The sequence below is a fragment of the Coccidioides posadasii genome, chromosome 1, assembly GCF_018416015.2.
Source record: "Coccidioides posadasii str. Silveira chromosome 1, complete sequence".
Classification (NCBI taxonomy): Eukaryota; Fungi; Ascomycota; class Eurotiomycetes; order Onygenales; family Onygenaceae; genus Coccidioides; species Coccidioides posadasii.
In genome coordinates, this window is record NC_089407.1 from 1,154,765 (window position 1) to 1,179,285 (window position 24,521).

Here is a 24,521-nt window from a genome sequence, read left to right on the forward strand (position 1 = left end):
AAAGTCTGGCGCGATCTAGGAGTAGATTAAGCTCCTAGATTCATCGACGTAGGGCTTCATCATCGAGGTTTGTGCCAATCCAACATTTCACCAATTAAGTCGCACAAGGCTATCCCTGCACCACTTGAAAACGTCCAGTTGCCATGGGGATGTAAATTGGCGGGGTAGTTCAACAGATATTCCCACCCATCGCAGACAATGCTGAGGCAATCTCCCGCCAGTTCAAAGGGCTGTCTCATCAATCTGAGAGGAAGAGTATTTAAGTCCACATATGCACCCTCCATCTGTGATCTCAATTAATTCTGCTTGTCTTTGAGAGAGCCTCACCTTATTATCAACCATGGCAGCAATTGCGCGACCTACATCCGATCTCCTTAAGTCCTGCTTAAGCGATAAGGTTGTGCTGGTGACTGGAGCAGCATCTGGGATCGGTATAGCTGTGGCCAAGCAATGGGCGGAACACGGAGCAAAAGTGATCCTTACCGATGTTGACAAGGGAAAACTCGAAGCTGCTACGCAAGGCATTGGTAGTGGCAGCGCCTGCTATGTGTGCAATGTGGCATCCTGGTCCGAGCAGGTGAAGCTGTTCGATGATATCAAGCGAAACCATGGAGTCCCGGATATAGTGGCCCTAAATGCGGGAATTGACCCGGAACTCGCTAAAATGCATGACCTCCCAGACGAAGAACGAAAAAGGGTGGGCAACACGGTCCTTCATAACTATTTAGCGGATGATTACTCCGAGCAGGACCAGCACATGCTTAAGCAGCCGGCGGATGACGTTTTTAATGTTAACTTCAAGGGAGTTGTGTACGGCATTAAGCTCGCGGTGCATCATATGAAGAAAGCAAAGAAAGCCGGGCGTATAATTGTCGTTGGTTCGGCAGCGAGTTACCTTGAATTCCCGGGTCAAGATCTATACGTCGCATCAAAGCACGCCGTTTTGGGCCTCGTCAGGTCTACGAGTTCACGCAAGGATGTCCGAGAGGCCGGGATCATCTTATCGATGGTAGGGCCTTGGTTGACTAAAACTGCGCTCGTAGAAAAGATTCGACAGGATCGGAAAGGAATGATGCCGGAAAGTTCCGCCGAGGATGTCGCTTGGGCGGTATCGTACCTAACGATAGCGTCTCGCGAGAACGCGAATGGGAGGTGTGTATGGGTTCGGGGTTCGGGAATTACAGAGGTTGAGGGGTCATACAGGAAGTGGCTGGCGGGATTGATAAAACTTTGAGCGTTAGGTTCGCTGTCAAGTTTAACGTAGTCGCGGTGGATATATCCATCTCACTTAGGTGACGAACTCCAATCAGCCCATATTTTGGCGACGACATTGAATCTTCGAAGGTATGGGCAATCTATTCGTCAAGTGTCAGTAGCACCACTAGCAGCCTTCCTAGGATGCGAACGGGTTGCGGCCTTATCTCAAGCAAACGAGGAAAAATTAAGGATAAGGATAGAAAATGAATTACTTTAGAAGTATCAAAAAAGCGTCCAATAAGCAGAAATGTTCGGAAGCGGTTTCCTTTGGCACGCGACGAGCACGGCACCAAGCGTAAACTCCAAGTTCCTTGAGGTTCGAAAAGTCCCAATCACCTTCCTCCCTAGCCCATACAAGAATATGGAGTGGGATTCAATGCAAAGTTTGATTGCTTGAGCTAAACATTCCGGTAGTCTTGTTAGAACCGCTTTCGGTAGGCCGAGATTTGAGTCTCGGACAGCATCCATTGTCTGCATCGGCAAGATGTCCGAAAAACTAACTTCCCTATTGCTGCACTATTTAGCCGATTCGGATACTGGAGAGATTTCCTATGAAGTAGCACAGGAAGTGATCGGGTGTGAAATAAAGCTCAGCGGCCAGTGTTCCCTTAGGGGTTACGAGCGTACTCGCTGCCGTACCGAGTTCTCAAACGGACGTGCTCCGAGACCCATCTTTGCTCCTGGAGAGCTTAACATGGGTAATGATTTCACTTCTCAGCCCGCAGACATACGTAGCAACTGAGGGCAAAAGCTGTTCAGCGGGACAGATATAATAACAGATTAAGCATACCTAGCCGAACCAGGGGGCTAGGGCTTTCCGAGAATGTGCCGTCTGACAGTGCCACCCGGCTGATTCACATCCTTCTCCACGGAGACAGTCGAGTTCAAGCGTTTTCTTCGCATACGTTCATTCGACGAGAGACTAATAGCTTATTGGCCCGAGCGCTCTCCGAATATACACACCTGTCGGGCCCTGCTCTCGGGATGAAGAGAAACATCGATATCTCCCCAACTTGTGCTCAGATTGTAATACCGGTAACCTGATAGAACTGCTGAAACTGCCAGTTGCCGCCCCTGAAAAAAGGCTAGCGTCGTAACAACAATTAAGGAGAAGAACAATTTAACATAGCAGACTTGGACGAATTTTGACCTACAGCACCTTTAGCAGCTTCGCCTCAATCATTGCTCTGTCGAACTACCGAGATATTCATTCGGTGAAGTGTTCAGTCCCGAGATCCCACAAGTACGCATTTCTCCACTTTCCAACATGCCGGAAAGGTTTCAGCAAACTCCATCATGCCAAACAGGGAATGATGAGCACTTACAGGGTCTGTTCGAACTTCGATAGTTTTCCGTGTTGGGTTGGGCTGGTGGTTGACGTGATGACCCGTTGAAACTCTAAAATACTTAACTAACCAGCTAGTGCTTCGCAACCACCGCCAGGCCAGGCAACTCTACCCATCCGCAACCTCACTCACTGATCCTACCGCACACCACTCCTGACTCTAGAAAAAAGACTGAGTAGCTCTTGTCTGGCTGAACGAAATTGCCCGAGAGACGATATGGAGTCATCGATTTCTCATTCCGGTGCACGATGGAGGCCAAGCATTAAGATCTCCCATAGCGTCTGTGCTTCCCTTCCTCGAGATCCAGAGGCATTAGCTTAGTCTGGACTACCTACTTGCAATTGGCTGGCTGGAAGCGTAAGAAACGGAGAGTAACCCTCCATCCATACGAGTTGCTCTCCTAAACCATGGTGACGATGGCCCGTTCCCGTTTCCATCCTGGATAGGAGTCTTCTAGATCATGTGAGGAAAACGCGGCCGATAACTAAAGGGTATCTTCGATTTTACGGTCAAAACTACTGACTTTATACATTCCTAATCCTTACACGGGCTTTGGTGTCGTTAATTGGCTAGTGGGGTTTTGACTACTAAAGCTTAGGTGGATTTGATATCCTCCCCTCGAAATGGCCTTGAAGCACGCCCTCCGCACTCTCAAGTATGTTTCGGTCCCTACCGCCGTACTTCGTTCATCCCTCACCGAAAGTCTATAGTTGCTTGTAACTCGTCTGGGCTATCTCCTTGTCAATCCCAAGTAAAATGTGGATATCCCCATGGATCAAGTGTGCATTGAACCAACTTCCGCGGTATCAAAAGGCGAAATAAGATTCTCATTCTATTTTCAAGCCGCTTGAATTCCTAGATCGTCATGCCAAATCTTCGATTTCCCCGAGTTTTTGGAGCCTCCATACTCCTAATATCACGCTACCCCGCAAAAAATAAGATGCCTTGCTTGGTCGGCAAAATATTGTGAAATGGCCGAGATGGCATATGCTCGTGGGCCGTACAAAAGTAACCTGTTCCCCAGGTTCGAATACACATTGGTCATTGCAGAGACGTCTTATACCCGAGCATCTGCAAGTGTCCGGGAAGATAGTGTTAAGTTGAAACGATGGACACCAAATCCGCCAGCGTTGAAGAAGTTGAGAATCCCTCTCTGGAGCGGCCCAGGGAGAAGAATGTGGAATCTAGCCTTGAGCAAACGTATATCCATGCTGGATTGACTCCTGAAGTGGCTTCTTTTCTCGCAAACTTCTCCGAGGAGCGAAGAAAGAAATGCATTCGCAAAGTAATCCTCCTATCCCATGCACATTGCTCAATATCTTACCCTTTCTCCGATAGATCGATTGGCATCTATGTCCCATGCTCATGGTGTTATACCTTTGTGCATACATCGACCGCGCCAATATTGGTAAGTCTTTATGGGCGCCGCGTTCCATGGTATCGTTGCTGACTCTGAACAGGGAATGCGAAGATCGAGGGGCTGTTAACTGACTTGAAGTTAAGCGGTACTCAATACAGCTTTGCAGTGTCAATATTCTTTCTTCCCTATGTGATTTGTGGTATGTGATGCGCAGTCCTACTCACTTCACGATGGTTCCACTGACTAGACAACAGAGGTTCCTAGTAATGTTCTCCTTTCGAGGTTCAAACGGCCCTCCACCTACATCGGCATTATTACCGTCGGCTGGGGCATTGCTATGACCTTAACGGGCGTTGTCAACAATTTCGGAGGGCTGGTCGCAACGCGCCTTGCCGTTGGAATATTTGAGTGAGTGAGGGATTTCTCCTTTTCCAAGCTTCCTACTTTATTAATTTCCTCATGATAGGGCTGGCTTCTTCCCTGGTGCGGTTCTACTAGTATCTAGGTGGTACCTCCCTGGCGAAACCCAGCTTCGAATTGCACTATTTATTGTGCCAGTGCGCTGTCAGGCGCGTTTTCAGGTCTTCTAGCCTTTGCCATTGCAAAAATGCGAGGTATTGGAGGCTACAATGGCTGGAGATGGATTTTCATCATCGAGGGCCTGGCTTCTATTGCACTGAGTGCTTTCGCCTTCTTCGCTTTGGTGGATTCTCCGGCCCTCTCTAAGCGCTGGTTAGAACCAGATGAGATTAGATATCTTGAGCTTCGTCAGCGTGCTCAAAGAGGTCGTGTTGTTGTCGACGAGGATCCCGGCAAGTTCGATTGGAGTACCCTATGGCAGGTTGTAACTGACTGGCAACTCTATCTGCAAATCATAAATTTCTGGGGTAACGCCGTGCCAAACTACGGGCTGAAGTTTACCATGCCTCAGATCATCAAGAATATGGGATACAGCTCAGCCAAAGCCCAGTCACTCACAGTTCCGCCATACATGCTCGGCGGCTTGGTCACCTACGTATCTTCCCTTCTCTCCGATCGGTGTAAATGGCGTTTCCCGTTCATTATTTTCGGCTAGTTTGTGTTGTCATCGCTTTCGCCATCCTCTTCTCGAAGGCGGAAAATTTCAAAGACAACGTGGCTGCGTGTTATTTTGCGATTATGTTCGCGTGTGTTGGCTTTTATCCGATCACTCCTGGCATAAACGCTTGGACAGTCAATAACCTCGCAGGCGCAAGAAAGAGGGCCATGGGCATCGCATATATGATCTCCATTGGCAACTTGGGTGGTATTCCCGGTTCTTTCATCTACATCGAGAAAGAGAAGCCAAAATACCCAACCGGCTTTGGATCATCATTTGCTTTCGCGTGTGCAGGAATTGTGGCCACTATCACATTGGAGTTGGCTTATATCAGGATTAATAGGCGCAAGACGAAGATGACGCTAGAGGAAATACACTGATGAGGAACTGCAAAGGGTGACCGTTCGCCATTGTTCAAGTATATGCTATGATTGGTCTATCATGTGCAGTATTCCAACCTCGATGCCTTCGAATATGGCGAATGGGGTCGAATATTCAATTGATTCATATATGGCTTTTGTAAATACATCCCGCGCCCAAAGGAAGCGGAATTATATTTATATCTTTCATATCCCGTGATGGGCTGTTTTCTCCTTTTTCTTTTTTTCCTTAAGAGATTCTCAAGGCAACTCCATACAGGTTCCAGATTTTGTGTGTCATATTCCTATAATTTAATATTGCAGCCTTGGTGGAGAATGCATTCACGGGGTTTAAGTTGCGCATTGACACCAACAAGAACTGGCGTCCAACGGCTCTAGCTAGTTAGTTGATTAAAGCGCAACAAAGCTCCCTACAAGATAACCAAAATGTTCAATATTGCGGGGTTTCTTTCAAAGAGTCTGCTGAATGCCATCAATAGTTAACCATCACAATTTTGAGACCCGATGACTGATTCACCATATATTCCTGTTGCCTTCTTTGGCGCAACCGGCGGCTGTGCAAACGCCTGCCTCGTTCACACGCTCAAAGCTGGCTACAAAGCTGCAGCGCTCGCTCGAATTCCTCCCAAGCTCATCAACCTCTTGCTCTCCCAGGGCATCGACCGATTTACAATTGACAGCAACCTAACCGTCATCCAGGGCGATGCAACAGACATCGCCGCCGTCAAACGGGCCCTTGTCCCTGGGCCAAATAACGGGAGGATGGTCTCCACCATAATTTCGGGACTCGGCGGCTCACCCAAGCTGCAGCTCTCTGCCTTGACACCTGTGACACTGGATAACCCGCACATTTGCGAACAAAGCACGAACGTGCTCCTCAGCGCAATCCGGGAGCTCCAGTCTTCCCAGCGCTCCCAAGACCAGCAAAAGCCACTTCTAGCAATCATCTCCACCACGGGAATTTCTTTAGCTGCTGAGGATGTCCCATTCCTTTTCCGTCTATTTTATCACTACTTTCTTGCCGTCCCACATCAAGACAAGCGGAAAATGGAAAGAGCTATAATCTCCAGCATGGATACTACAGATCCTTCTGATCGGCCTTTGAGAGGGTTCGTCTCCGTGCGGCCATCACTTTTGACGGGTGATCATAATATTACTAGCGGGAGAGGTTGGAAGACCTTGCGTGTGGGGACAGAGGATAAGCCTGCGGTTGGGTACACTATCCAGAGGGCGGATGTGGGGGAATGGATATTTGAGCAAGTTTTGAAAACAGGCGCGGAGAAGTGGATGAACCGGATGGTGACCTTAACAAACTGAGTATCTCATCTTTGGGTGGGGGTCTTCTGCTTCTTATCCATTGGCTTTATTCATAGTTTTAATCCATGACGTTGATGGACTCGGATCAGCATCGGTTTTTGGAGGTAACTGCTACCATGTTTAAATTTAATGTCTATATTGCCTATATATCAACATTGGCATATTTCAAGAATTGTTTTGCGCCCGCAGAGGAACGAACTCAATTAATGTTATTCGTGCATTATTGGTATTTACGAAGCATATACGAGAGCTTCTGCAAACACCTACGATGGAGTCATAGTCAACGTGTCTTGAGATCTCTTATCAAAAATAATCCGCCAGTCGGAGAATCAGACAAGATAGGGCACTAGGGATCCATAACAAAACAGAAAAAGCCCAGCAACTGGGGGAATACCCTATCCCTAGAGAAAATCCTCACAAAAAACGGTTCACACCTTTCGTCCCGTGTCATGATGGTTGTTGGTCCAGCGAGTCACAAACCCGATTTCCTATCATAACTCCATGCACCCGCTAAAACAAGAGTTGATAGAAGCTCTGAAAATTCCACGAAGGATACTCAGCGGGCGGCTTCGCGAACAAGAAAGTGGCAAAGACGAGACGTATAATACAGAGCCCACGGAGGGATAGGTGCACGTACTGGAAGAGCACCTAAACCAAACCATGACAGTAGAAGTGTACTGCATGGAGATGATTAGCAGAGGGGCAAAAAGCGAAACTATAGTACAGAAAACAAAACCAATCACACAAGCATGCCAGTTCATGCAAGAAATGTCTATATATTATGAATAATCTTTTGGAAACGAGAATGCCGTATTTTAAGAGAAAAGGACGAAAGTTATCGTTTATGGTAACTTTTTTATGTGCCCATCGGTTATGGGGGATCCGTTGGGTACCCCATCAGAGTCGTTGATTACCCGGCTTAAGTTTCGAAGCGAAAACCCGCCCGCGAAGAAATGAATTCCCACCAGCCATGCAATCACTAAGTTGGTGATATGGTGGAGAAGATATGCATATGTTACGCCATATATAGCGGAGTAGGCAGCGAGGAAGAAGAACAGGACATAGGTGATGTGTCGCAAACTAAAATTATGCGTGTTAGTAGCGAACCCTTAGCTGGAAGCGACCTGAACATACTGAGTCGTAATCCTTGGTATCATAGTTCCACATGTCAATGTTTCGACAAGGAGCATAAACGGCAATATAGAAAACACGTTATGGTTCGAGGAAAACGGCGTAAGCCAGTGAACGGCCAGATCATGAATCCAGACAATGAGAACAAGCACATTGATAGGAAGGATCCAGATCATCAGAATGAAAATGGAATGAACATAGTTATAAAAGCTGGAATGTGACGCTGATCGCTTTTTCCGTAGTTAGCACCGCATCGGGAGGGTAAGGAATGGGTAAGAGGTCTTACTGTTTCCCGAGCGTGCCAGGATGCCTGGACACACGTTACAAGTTGGACAACACACGCAACAACGTACGCAAATTGATATGGTATGAAAGTTGCAACAAATAAGAGGAGCACAGCGGTGTTGATTACTCGATTTTTCGTCGATAAAGACCAAAATATCGATGTATTGCTAAATTAGAGGTTAGCAAGGACAATTACAGCACCTCTAACCAACAACGGCTTACCCTCGTTCATCGTGCTTGATGTAGCCTTTACGAGACATCAGGATCGCGCGGATCGCCCCAAGCGCATGAATAAGGATCATCGCAACATAGTTAACAATAACACATGTACCGATGCTAATGATGCCGAATAGTGGCACTAAAAACCAGAAGAAGGCATCTTGCGACCCTAAGAGGAGATCGTTGGCGGAGAAATCGATAACAGACTCCGTTGAGTTGGACCCAGCATTCGGCGATGCGCTTTTGGATAGAGTATTTTTTGACGTTGCCAACGAAGACGCCAGGAAAGTAAGGCCGAGAAAAAGTAACGGTATAGACGATCGAATGCATAGGTCCAATGCTTGCATAAAGCTGATAAAAATACCTGAACCAGTTAGTTTCTACATATCAGCAAACAATATCTATTAGCTTACCTGTTTGATTGTATACTTTGAATTGCTGCCGCAAGACAAGTGACACCACAAGCAGAGGAAAGGCCGCGAACACTGTACGATAACGCATTGCGAGCTTTCCCATACTCCCGAGAACATCAACTTTCAGCGAGAGTTGCAGCGGTCCATTGCAGGATGCATCAGACCAAAGTTGAAAGGAGATTCCAGTGGCGGCAGCATTGTCTCCAATATGCGGAGGCATATACGGCGCAATTCCGTGAAGGTTGATTTCGGCATCTCTCACATTGACGAAAAATTTCGATTCGTAGGGACCCGAGATGTATTGCCGCACCATCGGCTTAAAGAGCTCAGTTCCATCACAGTCCTTGCTTTCAACGTGCAGCTTATATGCGAGTAGACTTGAATGAAGTGCAGGAACTTTTATATCAATAACCATCGGTCTTTCTGCAGGAAGTCTAATATTCAGACCTGCACTCAGTAATCTGCCAAGCCCAACCCTAGTGGGAATTACAGAATCAGAACTGTCTGAGAATTCCGCATGTAGCCAACCGGGATATCGTGTCTCGGCTTTGTCAATCACCACCACGAACTGATATTCCGTGAGGTCTTCGAGATCATACTGCAAATAGGACAGGGAAGGAACATTGTCAAATGCAAACTTTGAAGAGGATGTAGATGTTGGAAGGGAAATCACATCTTCTGCAGCACTTTTGCAAACTAGTCGGATCGAGCTTGCACTCCCTCCAGAGAGATCGAGGTTCAATGAAGGAAGAGTTGCGGATTGTCCCGCTCGTAAGGGGAAATCACTGCAGAACAACACATCCAATTTTCGGTTGGTCTCCATGGAGTTAAGTTTCTGGTCCGTCAAAAGGGTGAGTTTCTTCCCTGGAACACCTCCACGAGGAGGAATAGGCATGAGGTGGGAATTAGGCCCTTTACGGTGTCCAAATCCACGGAGGGTAAGTTTTTCATCTTGTCGTAGGATAGATTTAGATTTTGTGTCGTCACCAAGTGTCAAAAGTGTGGTATGTTCTAAAAACATGTCAGCCTAAGCAAATTTAAGGAGACAATTGTCGGTACCTTTTCTCGGCAGTTTTCTCTCTGCAGAAACTTCCATGCCAGTCAAATACCATTTCTTGAACACGCTCATGCGATCGGCTCGCTGCTTGGTTTGAGAGGAGCGCCTAACATCAATAACGTCAAACAGAGACCTTATGATAACTTTCCTAAATGAATCGCACCAAGCGATGGAAAGGTGATCCATCCCTGTCCAAACATTAGGTATAGTGGTGGTAAAGACCGTAAAGCCATGCGTTTCAGGAACAAGAGAAGAGAGACTGGTATAATCTGAAGGGACGATCGTATCACCACCTCCTCCAGCAATTGAAATCAAAGTGACATGCCACAGGGGGTTGTTATTGGCCCACTTTTGTGAGTAAGCTTCGCGCCAATAGTTGTTAACTTGTTTATATGTATGAACGAGATCGGAATCGAATGAAACGGGAGGTCTCGCGTGAGGCGTCGACATCGTAATAATTGTGTTGACAGAGTTTGTTTGATAATTTGACATGGTAAGGACCGTACGGGCAACAATACCACCCATTGAATGACCGATAAGTATCACAGATGTCGGGTCGGGAAGGTTGAGGTCTCTGCCTGGCCGACGCGGGTCGTGGTATAAAGAGAGAATATAGGCCAATGCATCGTTCACATACTCCGCTTGATCGAGAAGGGTCTGCCCATGAAAAGCAGCCATATCTTCGTTGAAGTCCGCCATGAAGAAGTCCAGACCCCGCACACCTGTTTTGAGTCGTTCCTGATGATATTGCAAGACGTCGTGAAAGTATAAGGAGGCCTCGGACGCGAGGGAACGGCCTTGTTTATAGCTTCCTGCGTTCCCAGGCAAAAAAAGAACCGGCACGCCCTTAATCTGTGAGATGGTGTCAGAACAATTTCCAAAAAAGCCACCATAGGAGACTCCATACCCCAATATCCTCTTCGCTGTATTCATCCACCCCTCTTTCCCGGTAGAGGTAAAGACCATACTTGCTAGCGAAGCGTGTGTGTTCCGAATCAAACCCAACGAGCTTTATGTAGGTCGGCCGCATACTCGGCGTTCTGCACCCTTGCGGATCAACTTGAAGACTCTGGTAAGAGTATACGATAATTGAAAGGATGAGAAGAGCAGACACGGTGACAAAGAGGACCAGCCCTGAGCAAATCCACGGGTTGCGAGTTCGAGCCCGGCGCAGCCTGTGTGATTCCGTGGAGCTCTCCATCGCTAGCCGCTGCTTTGGGGACTCGAGGGGCATCACGGCGATTGGATTGGACGCAATAATTGATTCCGTATGAGAAAGCGCGAGTTGCTTCCGGATCCCAAGGTCTTTCTCCGTTGACAGGCATGGGCCGGCTTTAACCTTGTCATTCAATATCGTAGCTTTCTCCGGCACTATTTGAGACGGCGAGGAACCACGAACTTCGGCAATCCTATGCCTACTTCCATTGTCGGAGTCGGAATCGATGGTCACGGAGGTATCGTTCCTGGGATTGGGATCACCTGAAGCTCCGTTGGGGCGTCCTTGCATCTGCGCATCTGCTCGTCCTGCCCAGCCCCGAGTTGCAGGATCGGTGATTCAACACAAAGATGAAGGGCCGAAATGGCCATAAATTTTTGTCAGAGCAGAGCAGCGGGAGAGGAGGAGCCTGTGGGAGGGGAACAGAGCCGATGCAGGAGTTCACCTTGCACCAAGAACCCATTACGACGCCATCAACAAAAAAGACGGGAAGTGCGCACGGACCACCACGCAAGGGGCAAAAATTCTCCGCGCGGACATCGCGACGGCAGGCTGGGTCTACGGAGAAAACGTTTTGAGAACTGTTGAATAATTAATATAAAACAGCCTTATGCACCTAATATACGGAGTACAAACAGGCTCTTCCAAAGTGTCATAAAACACAATAGAAACGCCACCCTGAAGTTTAATTCAATGGTCCGACCTTAACCTCTTCTCGACCTTTCAGCTCTTCAAACCTTGCATCCTTTGCCTTGTCCCGATCAATGCGGCGCTTCATCGAAAGAAGGTCTTTGAAGTGCCCTCGAGCACCATGCTTGAGCTTTGTAATCATGTCTGCAGCTTGACCCTTCGTTATATACTCAGGTAGGAGATCATCCTCAAAATCAAGAGCCTTCTTCAAAAATCCAATTTGACCCGGACTGGCTGGCTTCTTCCGCCATGGTTGCCATAGAGCCACAAATATTGGACCGAAGATACGACCAGCGAGAGTATCGGCAGCATGCACCGCTTCTGCAAGCGGTAATGAGGATGCCACCTCTTTCGGGCGGCCGAACGGGCTTTTTGATTTTGCACTAGGCGGGAGCGCCATTACCTGAGATACCGAGAAGAGTCCTGAGTCATCTCTGGCAATAACTAACCTGCCTGGAGGGGCCGTGAGTATGTATCGATCTTCGCTGATTTTCACCCAGGCATTTTTGCTGAGTGAGCGAATATGCTTTTCCCCTGAGGTGTCCTGGATAAGGTCATGCACTGAATCATAATCTGTGAAGTCGACAACAATATCACCCTTTGGATCAGGTTTCGATCCTTTCAATTGAGGTATTATGGGTTTCTCCCTAAGCCTATCGATGTCATCGACAGATGCCTTATCAAGACCCTCATCTGGATGAAGACCAAACAGAGTTGGAGTTGTCACAATTCCAGTTTGCAATGCAGCAACCATATCAATGATGTGACAGTCTTGCTTTCCTGGATGCAAGCGTAACCCTCTACCTATCATTTGCACAAGCAGATTCTTGGATCTTGTAGGTCTGGCGAGTAACACACAATCAATGTTTGGTATATCGGTACCTTCGGTGAAAAGGCCACAGTTAAGCAAAACCGGGTATTCATGGTTCCTAAACGCGTCCAGCTCTTGCGTGCGGATATCCTTTGGAGTTTGGCTAGTTATATACCGAGCGTCGATCCCGTAGGAACGAAACTTTTCGGTCAAACACTTGACATGCTCAATGTCAACGCAAAAAGCAAGTGTGGACTTCCTCCCTTCGGCACGCGAAAACCAAGCTTTAACAGTTATCTCATTTGTCTTGTCCGTGTTTACTGCTGCTGATAGCTGTTTGGTCTGAAAATCGCCGTTTTGCGCATCCTTGACCTTGGATAGGTCTACATGTGACTGTACTGTGGTGAAAAGAGCATCGGCCAACCATTTTTCTCCGATCATGTCAACGTAGTCTTTGTGGTATACGATATGATCAATGGCCGTACCCAATTGCAAGCCGTCGAATCGTGAAAATGTCGCCGAAACCCCAACTAAAGCTGGAGAGTCGTCACTTGGTTCATCCAAGCCAAAGTGCTCTAGGACTTCAAGATAAGTTGGAGCCACAATGTGATGTGCCTCGTCTACCAACACGAGTTTAAATCTATCAGGATCAAACTTCTCTATGCGCCCTTTGGAGAGAAGGCTACGGATAGAAGCAATCGTGATATCTGCGGTCCCGGTCGCATGACTATTTGCCATCTCAATATCAATCACTTTCTCTGGATACGCCAGCATGCAGTGCCTAGCAGCTTGTTCAACAAGCTCCTTTCGGTGGACTAAAATAAGAGTTTGTTTTGCATCCTGCTTGCGGGGTTTGACTCGGTCAATTAACTGAGTGAATATGACCTATGCGATTGAGGAATGTTAGCACAACAATGGCTTACTGCCAACAAGGGAGAAACCTCCTACCGTTTTTCCGCTTCCAGTAGCCAACGAAACCCCAAGTCTTTTGTGGCCTTTTCCTAGATACGAGAGCACAGACTGAATGCATTCCTCCTGGTAATCACGCAGTCGAATTTCACTGTTTGGAATCAATGGAGGCTCATCATGCTCGGATATGTGGGCGTAAAACCGGCGAAATGCGAGCCCTGTTCGCCAAAGCCGTCCAGCAGGCCTAAATACTGCAGTACACCTTGAAAGGCACTGCATTTCCCATGATCGCGGGTTCCAGTGCTCACTTCTGCTTTTGTTGCCATTCTGCGGTCCGGCTGCTGCTGCGAAGCACACGATCGGCGGGAAAGTGGCGACACTGCAAACCGTACAAACTATGCAAACAAGGAGCTTCCCCCCAAAAAGGTCCCAAACCAGAGCAAGCTCCAAACTTCTCAAAAAGTGAATCAAGCAATCATCTGTTGTGTGCTTAATGAGATGAGAGATGATATACTCATGAAATGATCCTTCGCAGTGTTATGTATCCACTTGCTTCCTTCTTTCCGGTGCGAATGAAGCCTGCTAATCGAAGTTGGGATCCTGTGTTAAGCCCAGGCCTGAACAATGAGCGATTCTTCTATGAGCTATGAGCCTGAAGAGGAGGAAGAGGGGAAGGAACAAGAAGAAGATACCACCCAGCATGGGAATCCCTCCGGAGCTTCTGGACATTCTGTCCCTCCACACCAAAATGTCCTACACGATTCGAAGCCTCTCCATAATGGCACATCGCACGGAAACGTATCCCAACGCCACAAAAGGCAACGCCTCAAGCCGCGACGTCTCGCCTTGCGAGCGGCAGCTACGCTTCCTGTTGGCAAATACTCGGACCTCTACAAAGAAGTGGTTGACGATATGCTTGGTGGGCCTGAGTACGGTGATGGACCGAGGCTCTTCGGTACTCAGTACGGCATCATCAGCTGGTCCCCACAAGAGAAGAATGCATTCTTTACAGCCCTCGCTAGGAAAGGAAAAGACGCAATTCCAGAAATTGCAGCTTTCATCGGGACCAAAAGCCAAATGGAAGTGAGACATTACCTTGATCTACTACACCGCAATTTTGAGCTGCATAACGTTACAGAAGAGACTGTGAAAAATATCACGCTCTCAGACGTTCCCGCCGCATACGAGGTTAGCAAGGAATGCTGCCTAGCGCTGGAAAATGTTGCCAGCGCATTATCCCTACGGGACGAACAGGCCCATAATGTTGCAGGGAGGCGGAAACACGGAGATTTTTGGCTTATAGACAATGAAGTTGCCGCTTATGTTGAAGAGGTACTGGAGCCGGAGGAAGAATCCGAATCAGAGAAGGACCCGGAGCCAGAATCACTAGAGCCAGGAGTGATTCCAGCATCGGAATTCGAGGTAGAGTTGCAACCGGAAACTGAATCCAAATCACTGGCAGAGGGCGATCGTAACGGCCAAGTTAATACCGTCAAAATGCATAGCATATCTGCTACAGCGAAGCTACTAAAAATATCAAATTGGATCCGACTATCCGAACGTGTTTTCATGAATGCAGGGGAAAGGAGGTTAGAAGACAATTGGACTCAAATATGCTTTGAGGACGAAACACCGGCATTGACCTGTGATGCTTTTTCTGACTTCTACGCATTAACTATTAGCATCACCCGTCGGATCGTACACTCGTCCATCTTTTTTGCATTGTCGCGGATACGTGCAATAGAGCGTTCCCATGTTAATCCTAAGAAGGTGGTGAAGAAGGAGGATATATTTGCTGCATTGGACATTCTAAAAATGGAGCCCAACTCCAGGAAATTTTGGGCTAGTGCTCCTCGGCGTTGTGCACTTGACATCCGTCATGACAGCGGAGAAAATTATAAAACCGTACTTCTCAGCTACGATGAACTCGACGCATTATTGGGCCCAAAATCCGACATCGACCCAGAGTATATAAAGACAGCGCCCCAAGCGATGAGCTCCGCTTCCGAAGGCTCGAGTTATTCTGGCGAAGGCTTCGAGTCGGACACAAGTGGAAGAATTCCCTCTACCGCTCAGGACTCCATGGATGCGGAAGACGATCTCTCGGACGCGCAAGAAAAGCATGCCAACGCCTTGGATCAAGAAGCGAGCCGTGCGGAAGAATCGAAACTATGGCGCTGGATAGGCAAACCCGATCCCCAGTCCTTGGATCATAATGTTAAGCCGGAAGTTAAAGAAGAGGAAATAGAGCACACACTTTTTGCGAAACGAAAAATGCCCCAGGAGATTTCCAATTGGAGAAGTCGGATTTTATACCAGGCGGAGTGGGAGACTTTCGGCCAAAGTACTGTGGCCATTGATGAAGAGATGGGAGGAAATGGAAGCAGAAAACGGCTCAAGATTGACTGAGATATATCCACAAATGGGGGACCAGGGCCACAGGCCCAATTGTGGAAACGTATTTGCGTGCTTTGTGTGCTGGCAAATCTGTGATTGCCTGGATACTGGACAGAGCAAGGCAGCTCTGCAATCACCAATCTATGTATAAACAATCAGATACCCTATACAACCCTACACAGAGATTCCAATACACCATCAAAGTTCATCCATAACTTTGATATTCCTTACATTTCCAATCACAATCATAAAGTTCATTGAATTAAAAAATTTTCAAAGGGCCAAGTTTCACGCCTAAAACATCCAGCACCATAACTGACACAAAACAAAATCTGTCTTAAAACTTCTGATAGTACACAAGTCCATAAGCAGCAGCCCAAGTGAATCTTGAGCGAACCGAAAAGGAAGAAGAGATTCCGGGGAACTTGCAACCCCAATTGCAAAATGGCGCCACCGGCTTGAAACAACCCATAATCCCGTAAACCGGTACCAGATTCTCGCCTCACCATGAAAACAACATCAGAAATAAAAGTAAAACAAAGTAGTAGACCACTGGTACGTAAAACGCCAGCCGATAGCTTGTTCTAAAACATAGTGACACCATCCAAGCCCCCCTGGAATGCATGAGAGGGTGTTCTACTCTCTTCACAGCTCGAAAGCTTTGTAGTCACCACCTGCCGCACTAAGTGGCTGAACTGTTCCGTACTGCGCACCAGGAGCCTGAAATTGGTATTGCTCTGCTCCTTGTCCAAGGGTTCTAACTTCGGCAGCTTTTACTGCCGCGGCCTCCGGTCCTTCGAGACTTATGGCCTGGAATGCATCCTGCACTTCCTTGATCCTGTTTTTGAGCGCCATTCGGTCAAGGAACAATTGTTGTCGAGCAATCTCTAGCTCTTTACGTTCAGCATCAAGGATCTGCTCCAGTTCTGTAAATTGTGCTAGTTTCAGTTCGAACTTCTGCAAGGTGATATTCACCGCTGCTCCAACAAGTCGAGTCATTTCACGCTCTTCATGAGAGGCCAGCGCTCCAGCACGAGCGGCAGAGGTAGCAATGGCGATAGACGGAATTGAAGGGGTAGATTTCTTCTCTTTCGACGAACTTGAGACCACGGCGGTCGATTCGCCCTCGTTGGCAGTATCGATCTCCATGGAGTCTTCAGCACGTGGTGCCTCTTCATTTCGATCCTTCTCCACTGGCTTCTCCCCGGGGGAAGTCTCCTCAGTAGACCCCTTTTCTAATTGCTTTCGCATCGAGCGCCTGATTTCTTCAATGGAGCGACCCGCAGCCGCAGCTGTAACTGTTGGCTCTGCCAATTGGGCCAAGTGTGCAATCACTGAAAGAATTGGATTTTCCAACTGACTAATCGGATCTCGTCCAGCCATCAATGCTTGTTGTAACGGATCATTCTCTGCGGAATCGTCTATGTAATTAGGTTCGATCTCCAGTTGTAAGAACTTCATCACGCACTCCTCCGCCGTACGAGTGCGAACGTGTCGCTCCACTTTTCGCCAGTCGTCATCAAAATTCTCCAAAGCTTCGAGGAGGAGAAGGGTCTCGGAATCAGACCAAGGCCTATCGCGGTCTGGAATTGTGGTATAACTGGAGTCCTCCATCTTCACGAAATCCGATGCCTGATGGGATGCAGGGAGACGGCCTTGCAAGAAACAAGTAGGACAGAGGTCATATTTCAAGTCTGCCGGGTTACCACTAGTCGAAACTGGAGCAGATTTTGAGTAATGAAATCTAATCCTAGTGCAGTCGACTCCGCAGGAATGGCAATTCACGATCTGCTTTGCTCGTGCCGCACCATCCACGCCTTTGGCAGAATAGTCGGTGCTTGTGCCGTTGGTGACCGTTTTATCACCGTTTGTTTGTTTGTCTTGTTTATCTTTATCATCACTAGTGACTTCCTTCCCTTTGTCATCGAAGATATTACGGCGAATTTCAAGATTTAGATCGGTCTTAACAGGAGGCGCCGCTGCGGCGGCTTTCTCTGTAGATGGATGGGGTTTACCTGGAGTAACGAAAGCGTTGGGTGCTGGCTGGAAAGGTTGGAGGCCACGAGGGGTATCAGCAATAATTCTGAAATGGCCTGTGAACGGTGGCCCAATGTTGGAAGGGCGAGAGCTCGGTTCAACCTAAATGAATATGTGAGTTATGAGATTATCATTGACTCTAACGTTACATACCTGATAATTTATTAAGCCCCAATTTTCTAAAAAGGAATGCACACGCATAATCGCGCAAACGTCTCCTGCAAGATTTCTCCGACACGCTGTTACCGTAAGGTACTCGACAGGATTCAGACGATAAGTGTTGATCATGAAATCTCGATAGTCCTTGTAGACAGATGGTGTTTTGCTACGGTTGCGGTTATTGAAAAATTCGGGAAGAGCCTTTTTCTCCATATCATGGATGATGTTCATATCAAACCACGATGTGTAGCTTGGAAGAATAATCGCATGTGTCTGAGAAACTAGATTCGAGCGCGCCGAAGTTTCTGCAGTGGTTTTTGCTTCGTCGCCCGGTGCATCGCTCGGTCCATCTACCTGTGAGGCTGCAGCTCCTGTGGGTTCGCTTTGCCCGGTCTCCTTTCCACCGTCTGGCTCTGTTCCGCCCATCTCTTCGTCCTCCGGTTCAGTCTGTTCATTCTGAGGTTTGGGCGATACAGGCGCATCAAGAGGATTGTCTGATGCAGCTCCATTTTGATCGTTCTTATCAGAGGATATTGGCCTGGATTGGGAGGCTTATCAGGAATAAGAGTCAGCGAGCGGTTTGCAGGTGATTTGACAGGGATAAATACCCGAAACGCGGCCCGGGGACTGAGAGTCACTGCCAGTTTGGCCCTCTTGATCAGTAGGCACGGGATTGCCTTGAGTAGCCAGGTCGCCAGAGGTCATGGTTGAATCCTCCATGTTAACGGGTGAGGTCTTCGAAGCCGGCCAACCAAGTCAAAATTTCACGAGGCAAAAGCCCGCGATGACAGGAAATGGCTCCTTAGATTACACAGAAATAAGGAGCAAGGTTGTCAAATGCAATTCTTGTCTACTCAAGGGATGCGTGAGCGATGCCGGAGCAGTTGATCGATGGAGTGACAAGCAGCTGCTCAACGCTCCAATTTCGCGCCTCCAGCTTGATTGCGCTAGCTATTTTAGAACTAGCGTGGTGGAAAATACTCAAGCATTGATTATGTCATCTTAAAACAGCAACTTGACACACTGTCCAATCAGCGCTCATCGTATCCCAACGCGACACGCGCGTGTAGATCAATATGGATTATTTGCATCACCCAGCCCGATAACAAATCCATTATTAGTTCGATGCGAGGGAATTCCTGACGTTGTTCGCTTTGTATCAGAGAGACGAATTTTCCACCCTTGCAGCCGCACCATTATCGCTTTCTTCCTGATCAAAGTCGTTGGGTTGTTCCCGACGCGTATCGCGTCCTACGCATAGAGCGGGTTTCGTGCGGGCAAATCCAATTCAACATTTGCGACATCATCACTAGACTTTCGATTCTTCAGACTTCTATACCCGGTTTTCTCAAGATGGCCTTATTCTGCGCCCCGAGCCCTCTTTCCCACGAGTCGCCGTTGGAACAATTAATCGACCATGGAAAGAGGAAGATCGAGGAGAAGATAGATACAAATTCTACGAAACGCGCAAAATACATAGGGCCGTTTATTGTCGACGAGGAGGACGGGCACCAGGATATATTTCGCTCCGAATCAGAATCCAGTTCTTCAGAGTTACCAAGTTGGCTTCGTGCTCAAGGAACATATTCCCATGAAACTACAGCACCGTCTTGTACCTCTACTCTCCCCGAATTTCAAAGCATAGAGCTCTCAGGCCGTCTGCGCAATTCTAGGACTGCCGGTCCAAGCCCTCCCAGCAGAAGCGAGGAAGTCACCATTCGGAAATGTTCAGGTGAATCCGTTTCTATCCGGCGACGAAAACCAAATACACTCCTCTCTTATGAGCAATTGGTCGCTAGCCGATCGATCACAGCTCCTGGGAAGGCAACCAGAAGCTATTACGGTATCGAGATTCACCAATTGCTCGAGGAGGCTCGAACAATCGGGAACGCCGGTAAAGGATCAGAGAGTGCACCGACCATTCATCAGTCAGTGGAGGCTCCAGCGGAATGCCAGGGAAAGTCTGAAAAGGCCGCCAATGTTCTCTGGACGGAGAAATATCGCGCTCGAAAATTTAAAGATCTTATCGGCGACGATAGGACCCATCGTGCGGTTTTACGCTGGCTAAAGGGCTGGGATTCCATTGTTTTTCCCAATCTAGCCAAGTCGAGGACGCAAAATAAGCCTGTGGATTTTGAAGAACCTACACACCGTAAAATACTTTTGCTTACCGGGCCTCCGGGTCTGGGGAAAACAACATTGGCCCATGTGTGCGCAAGCCAAGCCGGCTACGAAGTTTTGGAAATCAACGCCAGTGATGAGAGAAGTCGGGATGTTGTGAAGGGAAGAATCAAGGATGCGGTTGGCACGGAAAATGTGAAAGGGATTTGTGTCAAAGCTGATGGAAAGGCAATACGAAAACCTGGTAGGCCAGTTTGTGTAGTGGTGGATGAAGTGGATGGTGTTGTTACCGGTTCAGGGGGAGGAGAAGGAGGATTTATGAAGGCGCTCATTGACCTTGTCGCTCTGGACCAGAAAAACTCAAAGAAGTCCCCAACGGACGCGACGAGTAATAATGGCAAACGAAAGAAGAAGGGGGAGAAGTTTAGGCTTCTCCGACCCTTGATTCTGATTTGCAACGACGTGTACCACCCCAGCCTTCGCCCCCTTCGCACGTCGTCCGTTGCTGAAATTATTCATGTCCGTCAAGTGCCGCTGGATAAAGTGGTCCAACGGATGAAGCATGTTTTTGAGAAGGAAAACATTTCTTGCGATGGAGATGCTGTCAGAAGAATATGCGAGGTCTCTTGGGGACTCAGTGTCAAAAACGACCGTCAGGTGAAAGCTCGCGGAATAAGTGAGGGTGACATTCGAGGCGTGCTCGTTGCGGGTGAATGGATAGCTCGAAAATTACGGTATGGGGGCTCATTGTCGGCAAATAAACGACTAACAAGGAGATGGGTTGAGCAGCACGTCCTGGGGGGGTCTTCAATGGACGGATCAATTCCAGGCCTAGGACGTGGAGGAACCAAAGAGATTGTTGAACGTGTGTTTCTCGATGGCGCCGGTTTTCCTTATGACCGTGTAGGAGCTCACAGTTTCGAGACCCCATTTGGGAAGGCTAATGACGGTACACCTGTGGGTGTTGCAGACCTCCGCAAACGTCATGCAATCAGTCGCTTGAGAGAAATGGTCGATGCTTCAGGCGAATATGATCGCTGCGTTACAGATTGCTTTCTCACATACCCAACTAAAACTTATCAAGACGATTCGTACTTCTCAAAACCGAATGCTGCATACGAGTGGCTAAATTTCCACGATCTGGCATCTTCGAGAATCTACTCAAATCAAGATTGGGAGTTGAACCCATACCTCAGCCAGGCCGTCATTGCATTTCATCACCTTTTTTCCTCATTGCACAAGTCCAGCACTGGAGAACGAAAGTTCGATAAGGATGAAGATGACCATCCATTCTCAGGTACAAGGGCGGACTTTGCGGCTTTCGAAGCGGAAAGGCAAAACCGTGCTATCCTTACCGAGTTTAGAGCTTCTCTCTCTGCTCCATTACTGCGTGTGTTCCTATCCCCAGGGACGATTGCTATGGAGCTTGTGCCTAACTTAATGCGGATGCTGGCCCCTGAGATAAAACCGGTTATCGTAGGCGGCAGTGGGAGTGAGCGTGGAATCGCGAGCGTGAGAAAGGAGAGTGAAAAGGCTCTTGTGCAGTCCGCAGTAAGGGTTATGAATGGTCTTGGAGTGACATTTGAGAGGACAAGGGTCGAAATTGAGAGTGGAATCCACAGTGGCTGGATATATCGAATGGAGCCGTGAGTATCACTGATTATTAAATCTTTCTATCGCCACTGCCTAACCAGATTTTGACAGGGCTCTCGACTCCTTAACGAGCTTCTCCCAAACAAAAGGCACATCCATTACTTCAGCCGGTTCCTCGGCACCAGTCCGCTACGCCGTGCGTCAAGTACTCGATCAAGAGTACCGGAAAGATCTTCTGAAACGTCAAGCAGAATCTCGCCAGACTCGATATGACGCGCCAAAGCCTTCGGCGAACAAGAGTAGAGACCCAGAAAGGAAGGGCAGTCATGACGAATCAAAGGTCTCATCCAGGCATTCCCGGCTCAATGGACCCCAAACAGACTTCTTCGGTCGGATTATTCCTCAGAAGGAGGCGCCAGTTCAACAAAACACCACGCCTCAGCAAGGGGGAAAGAATCAACAGAATGACGGTCAGGATAATCAAGATTCGAAGGCTTGGGTCAAATACCATGAGGGGTTTTCAAATGCGGTGCGAAAGCGGATCACTATGCATGAGCTAATGTCTGGATTCTGAGCGTCCACCTCCAACTTTTCTGTGCATATCTGATAGTAACGGCCGAATAACCATTTCTTACAATCAATCACCCTCATCATGTCTAGGAATTTGATTCGCAGCGGCGACGGAAACTTTCCGTGGTTCATGGCAGGTTTTCATCGTAAAAGTCGTATTGGTAGGCGAGAACTCCGCTGACGTTTGGTCAACAGTCCAATAACTGAAGAGTCAGAGCGAGCACATGCACACCTCAGCAGGCAGCAAGGCTTAATCGATTTCTTCGCTGCGCTTAAGTCGACATGACCCGCAGTCCGGAATAAGCGCTAATCATAAGAAATTTAAATTTTGAATTAATCTCAATTAGGCCTCAAGAATGAAGAAATAGCTCAGCTTGCTCACAAATTCTAAAAATTGATACAGGGTATCCACGAAAAGAAACTCTCTGTCTCATGACTCGAAAGCACTCCACCATTTTCTCAAAAATTTGGCATGCTCCCATGAAGGTGTCATCGCTCTTTAACTCCCGCGATAAAAAAAAAAAAAGGAAAGAAAAGAAAAGATAAGGCAAATTCATTACTTTTAAGCCGTAAATTAATCGATCAAAGCTTTGAGCACCAACGCCATAGTCCCATTTATCTCAACGCGAAATACGTAGCACGTGCTTCCATCGTTACGGCTCGGGTTGTTGACGTTGATGCCTTGGGCTTCTTCGGACTTAGCAAGGACTCTTGCAGTCTGCATCGTTGAACCATTGCCTTGAGAGATGAAACACTCGAGAATGCAGAGGATGAGCTGTCTGTTGACTTTCGGCGTGGCGTTGGAAGCGAAGACGCATCTTTTGCATTGGCGACCGCCGGATAATAGTTGAGAGTGAAGTCAGTTAAGTTGCCAGCCATCGTAAGGAGGTGATCTGGTGAGCTGGAATAGTCCCCTTGGAGAAGAAGGTGCTCGGTTGTGTTTTGTTTTGTGGGATATATCAGGATCTACAGCCCAAGTTAGTGAGGAGGCCGAGAGAAATTCTTGATTTCAACATACCACTCCGGACTCGGAATAGATTTCAGGATAAGAATGTATCAGGGCACTCCTTATAATAAGCTTGATTATCAAAAGGCTCTGCGTAAAACCTGATATCGTGGTGATAGCTTTGAAAGGTAGCAAGATCTAGTTCTGGGTGCACCAAGTGTTCAGGTGTATATCACATCAACTGACAAGATAGTTTGAAAGTGAGAGAAACAGAAATAAGAAGAAGAGAAAGTTGCCTTTATAGTCATTCAAGATACCTCGAGACCCTGTCCCGCTCCTCCAACCCACCCGACCAAGCCATAGCCGGACCGTGCATTCCCTGACTTCTGGGTAAAGCATTTCTCAGCATCGCCAGAGCCGCGAACTCAATTCTGGACAAGCTTTACCAAGCCGAAGGTGGATGACTCAAACATGGGGCGACAGGATATCTCCCCGTCGCTCGTCAAGGCCATTCCCATCCTCGTTCTCCGATAGTGGGACGCGCCCTGCATTCGTAGCGTTCGGGAGAACCAATAAGGAGTGGCTCTGACTCTGTGTGGCTTGAAATGCTGACATATGCAAATGGCCAGAGTCTGGAGGAGGTGAGGAGTGCTCCGTACGGAATACGGACTACGGAGTTAAGAAGTACTAGGTTTTGAGTGATATATCTTGTTGCGGCATCAACGTGGTCTGTCGACTCGTCGTCATTCCTATGGATACGCTATGTGTATGGAGCATGGAGCCTAGACCTATATAGTTACCGAATACAGATTCCGTCCGTCAGCCGGATCCTAAGACTTCGTTTTGACGCATTGCTTTTTAGACTTATCGGGGTGCTGCTGCCTCACCCGTCTTATCTCCTGACCAATCTTAATCTCGGTTGCAGCTATACCTTAATGCGAGAGTTGCGAATGCGCTGCTGTTGTCAGAAGCTCAGATGCCGCAACCAAAGCAGGCTTTTCAGAACCCCAAAAGTCCTCGACATCTTGACCAAGCAACGCACTGCCCACTTGTGACGCAACTCAACTTCATTTCTGACAAATCCATCGTTTCGAGACGAAAGTGATCAAATGAGTGACTCACGGATGGTGCCAGAGGGTGAGGATAGCCATATGGTCTCGATCGAGCTTGAGCCATAGAATTCTCGAACTGAACTCCACTGATCCAGCGAGCCATTCTGGCTCAGTCAC

General features: G+C 47.9%; 11 protein-coding genes across 11 annotated transcripts; 6 read left to right on the top strand and 5 right to left on the bottom strand.

Moving 5' to 3' along the window:
* Positions 1-340: 340 nt before the first annotated feature.
* Positions 341-1,234, top strand: D8B26_000288 (uncharacterized protein; the record flags this gene model as incomplete). Its single annotated transcript, XM_003067520.1, has 1 exon — positions 341-1,234. One exon carries the CDS (start codon positions 341-343, stop codon positions 1,232-1,234), a length of 894 nt encoding a protein of 297 aa, XP_003067566.1.
* Positions 1,235-3,711: 2,477 nt separating this feature from the next.
* Positions 3,712-4,375, top strand: D8B26_000289 (uncharacterized protein; the record flags this gene model as incomplete). Its single annotated transcript, XM_003067519.2, has 4 exons — positions 3,712-3,888; positions 3,942-4,011; positions 4,064-4,162; positions 4,218-4,375. The coding sequence occupies 4 exons, from the start codon at positions 3,712-3,714 to the stop codon at positions 4,373-4,375; spliced, it is 504 nt and encodes a 167-aa protein (XP_003067565.2).
* Positions 4,376-4,541: 166 nt separating this feature from the next.
* On the top strand, positions 4,542-5,503 carry D8B26_000290 (uncharacterized protein). The gene has a single exon (XM_066123179.1). It carries the CDS (start codon positions 4,571-4,573, stop codon positions 5,036-5,038), a length of 468 nt encoding a protein of 155 aa, XP_065979253.1. The 5' UTR covers positions 4,542-4,570; the 3' UTR covers positions 5,039-5,503.
* Positions 5,504-5,925: 422 nt separating this feature from the next.
* On the top strand, positions 5,926-6,864 carry D8B26_000291 (uncharacterized protein; the record flags this gene model as incomplete). Its single annotated transcript, XM_003067518.2, has 1 exon — positions 5,926-6,864. The coding sequence occupies one exon, from the start codon at positions 5,926-5,928 to the stop codon at positions 6,736-6,738; it is 813 nt and encodes a 270-aa protein (XP_003067564.1). The 3' UTR covers positions 6,739-6,864.
* Positions 6,865-7,545: 681 nt separating this feature from the next.
* Positions 7,546-8,720, bottom strand: BST1_1 (GPI inositol deacylase; the record flags this gene model as incomplete). Its single annotated transcript, XM_003067517.2, has 4 exons — positions 7,546-7,818; positions 7,873-8,099; positions 8,156-8,321; positions 8,377-8,720. The coding sequence occupies 4 exons, from the start codon at positions 8,718-8,720 to the stop codon at positions 7,581-7,583; spliced, it is 975 nt and encodes a 324-aa protein (XP_003067563.2). The 3' UTR covers positions 7,546-7,580.
* On the bottom strand, positions 8,376-11,369 carry BST1_2 (GPI inositol deacylase). The gene is made up of 3 exons (XM_066123180.1): positions 10,751-11,369; positions 9,846-10,695; positions 8,376-9,797 (listed from the first exon to the last, which is right to left on the bottom strand). Exons 1-3 carry the CDS (start codon positions 11,348-11,350, stop codon positions 8,761-8,763), a joined length of 2,487 nt encoding a protein of 828 aa, XP_065979254.1. The 5' UTR covers positions 11,351-11,369; the 3' UTR covers positions 8,376-8,760.
* A 293-nt stretch (positions 11,370-11,662) lies between these two features.
* Positions 11,663-13,794, bottom strand: D8B26_000294 (uncharacterized protein). The gene is made up of 2 exons (XM_003067516.2): positions 13,509-13,794; positions 11,663-13,445 (listed from the first exon to the last, which is right to left on the bottom strand). Exons 1-2 carry the CDS (start codon positions 13,746-13,748, stop codon positions 11,745-11,747), a joined length of 1,941 nt encoding a protein of 646 aa, XP_003067562.1. The 5' UTR covers positions 13,749-13,794; the 3' UTR covers positions 11,663-11,744.
* Positions 13,795-13,948: 154 nt separating this feature from the next.
* On the top strand, positions 13,949-16,065 carry D8B26_000295 (uncharacterized protein). The gene has a single exon (XM_003067515.2). It carries the CDS (start codon positions 14,094-14,096, stop codon positions 15,876-15,878), a length of 1,785 nt encoding a protein of 594 aa, XP_003067561.2. The 5' UTR covers positions 13,949-14,093; the 3' UTR covers positions 15,879-16,065.
* A 53-nt stretch (positions 16,066-16,118) lies between these two features.
* On the bottom strand, positions 16,119-18,848 carry D8B26_000296 (uncharacterized protein). The gene is made up of 3 exons (XM_003067514.2): positions 18,671-18,848; positions 18,057-18,613; positions 16,119-18,005 (listed from the first exon to the last, which is right to left on the bottom strand). The coding sequence occupies exons 1-3, from the start codon at positions 18,780-18,782 to the stop codon at positions 16,512-16,514; spliced, it is 2,163 nt and encodes a 720-aa protein (XP_003067560.2). The 5' UTR covers positions 18,783-18,848; the 3' UTR covers positions 16,119-16,511.
* Positions 18,849-19,415: 567 nt separating this feature from the next.
* Positions 19,416-22,428, top strand: D8B26_000297 (uncharacterized protein; the record flags this gene model as incomplete). The annotated part of the gene is made up of 2 exons (XM_003067513.2): positions 19,416-21,829; positions 21,888-22,428. The coding sequence occupies 2 exons, from the start codon at positions 19,416-19,418 to the stop codon at positions 22,348-22,350; spliced, it is 2,877 nt and encodes a 958-aa protein (XP_003067559.1). The 3' UTR covers positions 22,351-22,428.
* Positions 22,429-22,961: 533 nt separating this feature from the next.
* On the bottom strand, positions 22,962-23,765 carry D8B26_000298 (uncharacterized protein; the record flags this gene model as incomplete). The annotated part of the gene is made up of 4 exons (XM_066123181.1): positions 22,962-23,312; positions 23,365-23,490; positions 23,610-23,678; positions 23,739-23,765. 4 exons carry the CDS (start codon positions 23,763-23,765, stop codon positions 22,962-22,964), a joined length of 573 nt encoding a protein of 190 aa, XP_065979255.1.
* Between the last annotated feature and the right edge of the window lie 756 nt (positions 23,766-24,521).

Excerpts from the sequence above, each read along its gene's own strand:
- D8B26_000290 (XM_066123179.1), top strand. The coding sequence starts at position 4,571 with ATGCGAGGTATTGGAGGCTACAATGGCTGGAGATGGATTTTCATCATC.
- BST1_2 (XM_066123180.1), bottom strand. The coding sequence starts at position 11,350 with ATGCAAGGACGCCCCAACGGAGCTTCAGGTGATCCCAATCCCAGGAAC. Across the intron at positions 10,696-10,750 it reads ACAGCGAAGAGGATATTGGG|ATTAAGGGCGTGCCGGTTCT; the intron begins GTATGGAGTCTC and ends ACCATCTCACAG. Across the intron at positions 9,798-9,845 it reads GAGAAAACTGCCGAGAAAAG|AACATACCACACTTTTGACA; the intron begins GTACCGACAATT and ends ACATGTTTTTAG.
- D8B26_000294 (XM_003067516.2), bottom strand. The coding sequence starts at position 13,748 with ATGCAGTGCCTTTCAAGGTGTACTGCAGTATTTAGGCCTGCTGGACGG. Across the intron at positions 13,446-13,508 it reads CTACTGGAAGCGGAAAAACG|GTCATATTCACTCAGTTAAT; the intron begins GTAGGAGGTTTC and ends TCAATCGCATAG.
- D8B26_000295 (XM_003067515.2), top strand. The coding sequence starts at position 14,094 with ATGAGCGATTCTTCTATGAGCTATGAGCCTGAAGAGGAGGAAGAGGGG.
- D8B26_000296 (XM_003067514.2), bottom strand. The coding sequence starts at position 18,782 with ATGGAGGATTCAACCATGACCTCTGGCGACCTGGCTACTCAAGGCAAT. Across the intron at positions 18,614-18,670 it reads GTCCCCGGGCCGCGTTTCGG|CCTCCCAATCCAGGCCAATA; the intron begins GTATTTATCCCT and ends ATTCCTGATAAG. Across the intron at positions 18,006-18,056 it reads GGGGCTTAATAAATTATCAG|GTTGAACCGAGCTCTCGCCC; the intron begins GTATGTAACGTT and ends ATATTCATTTAG.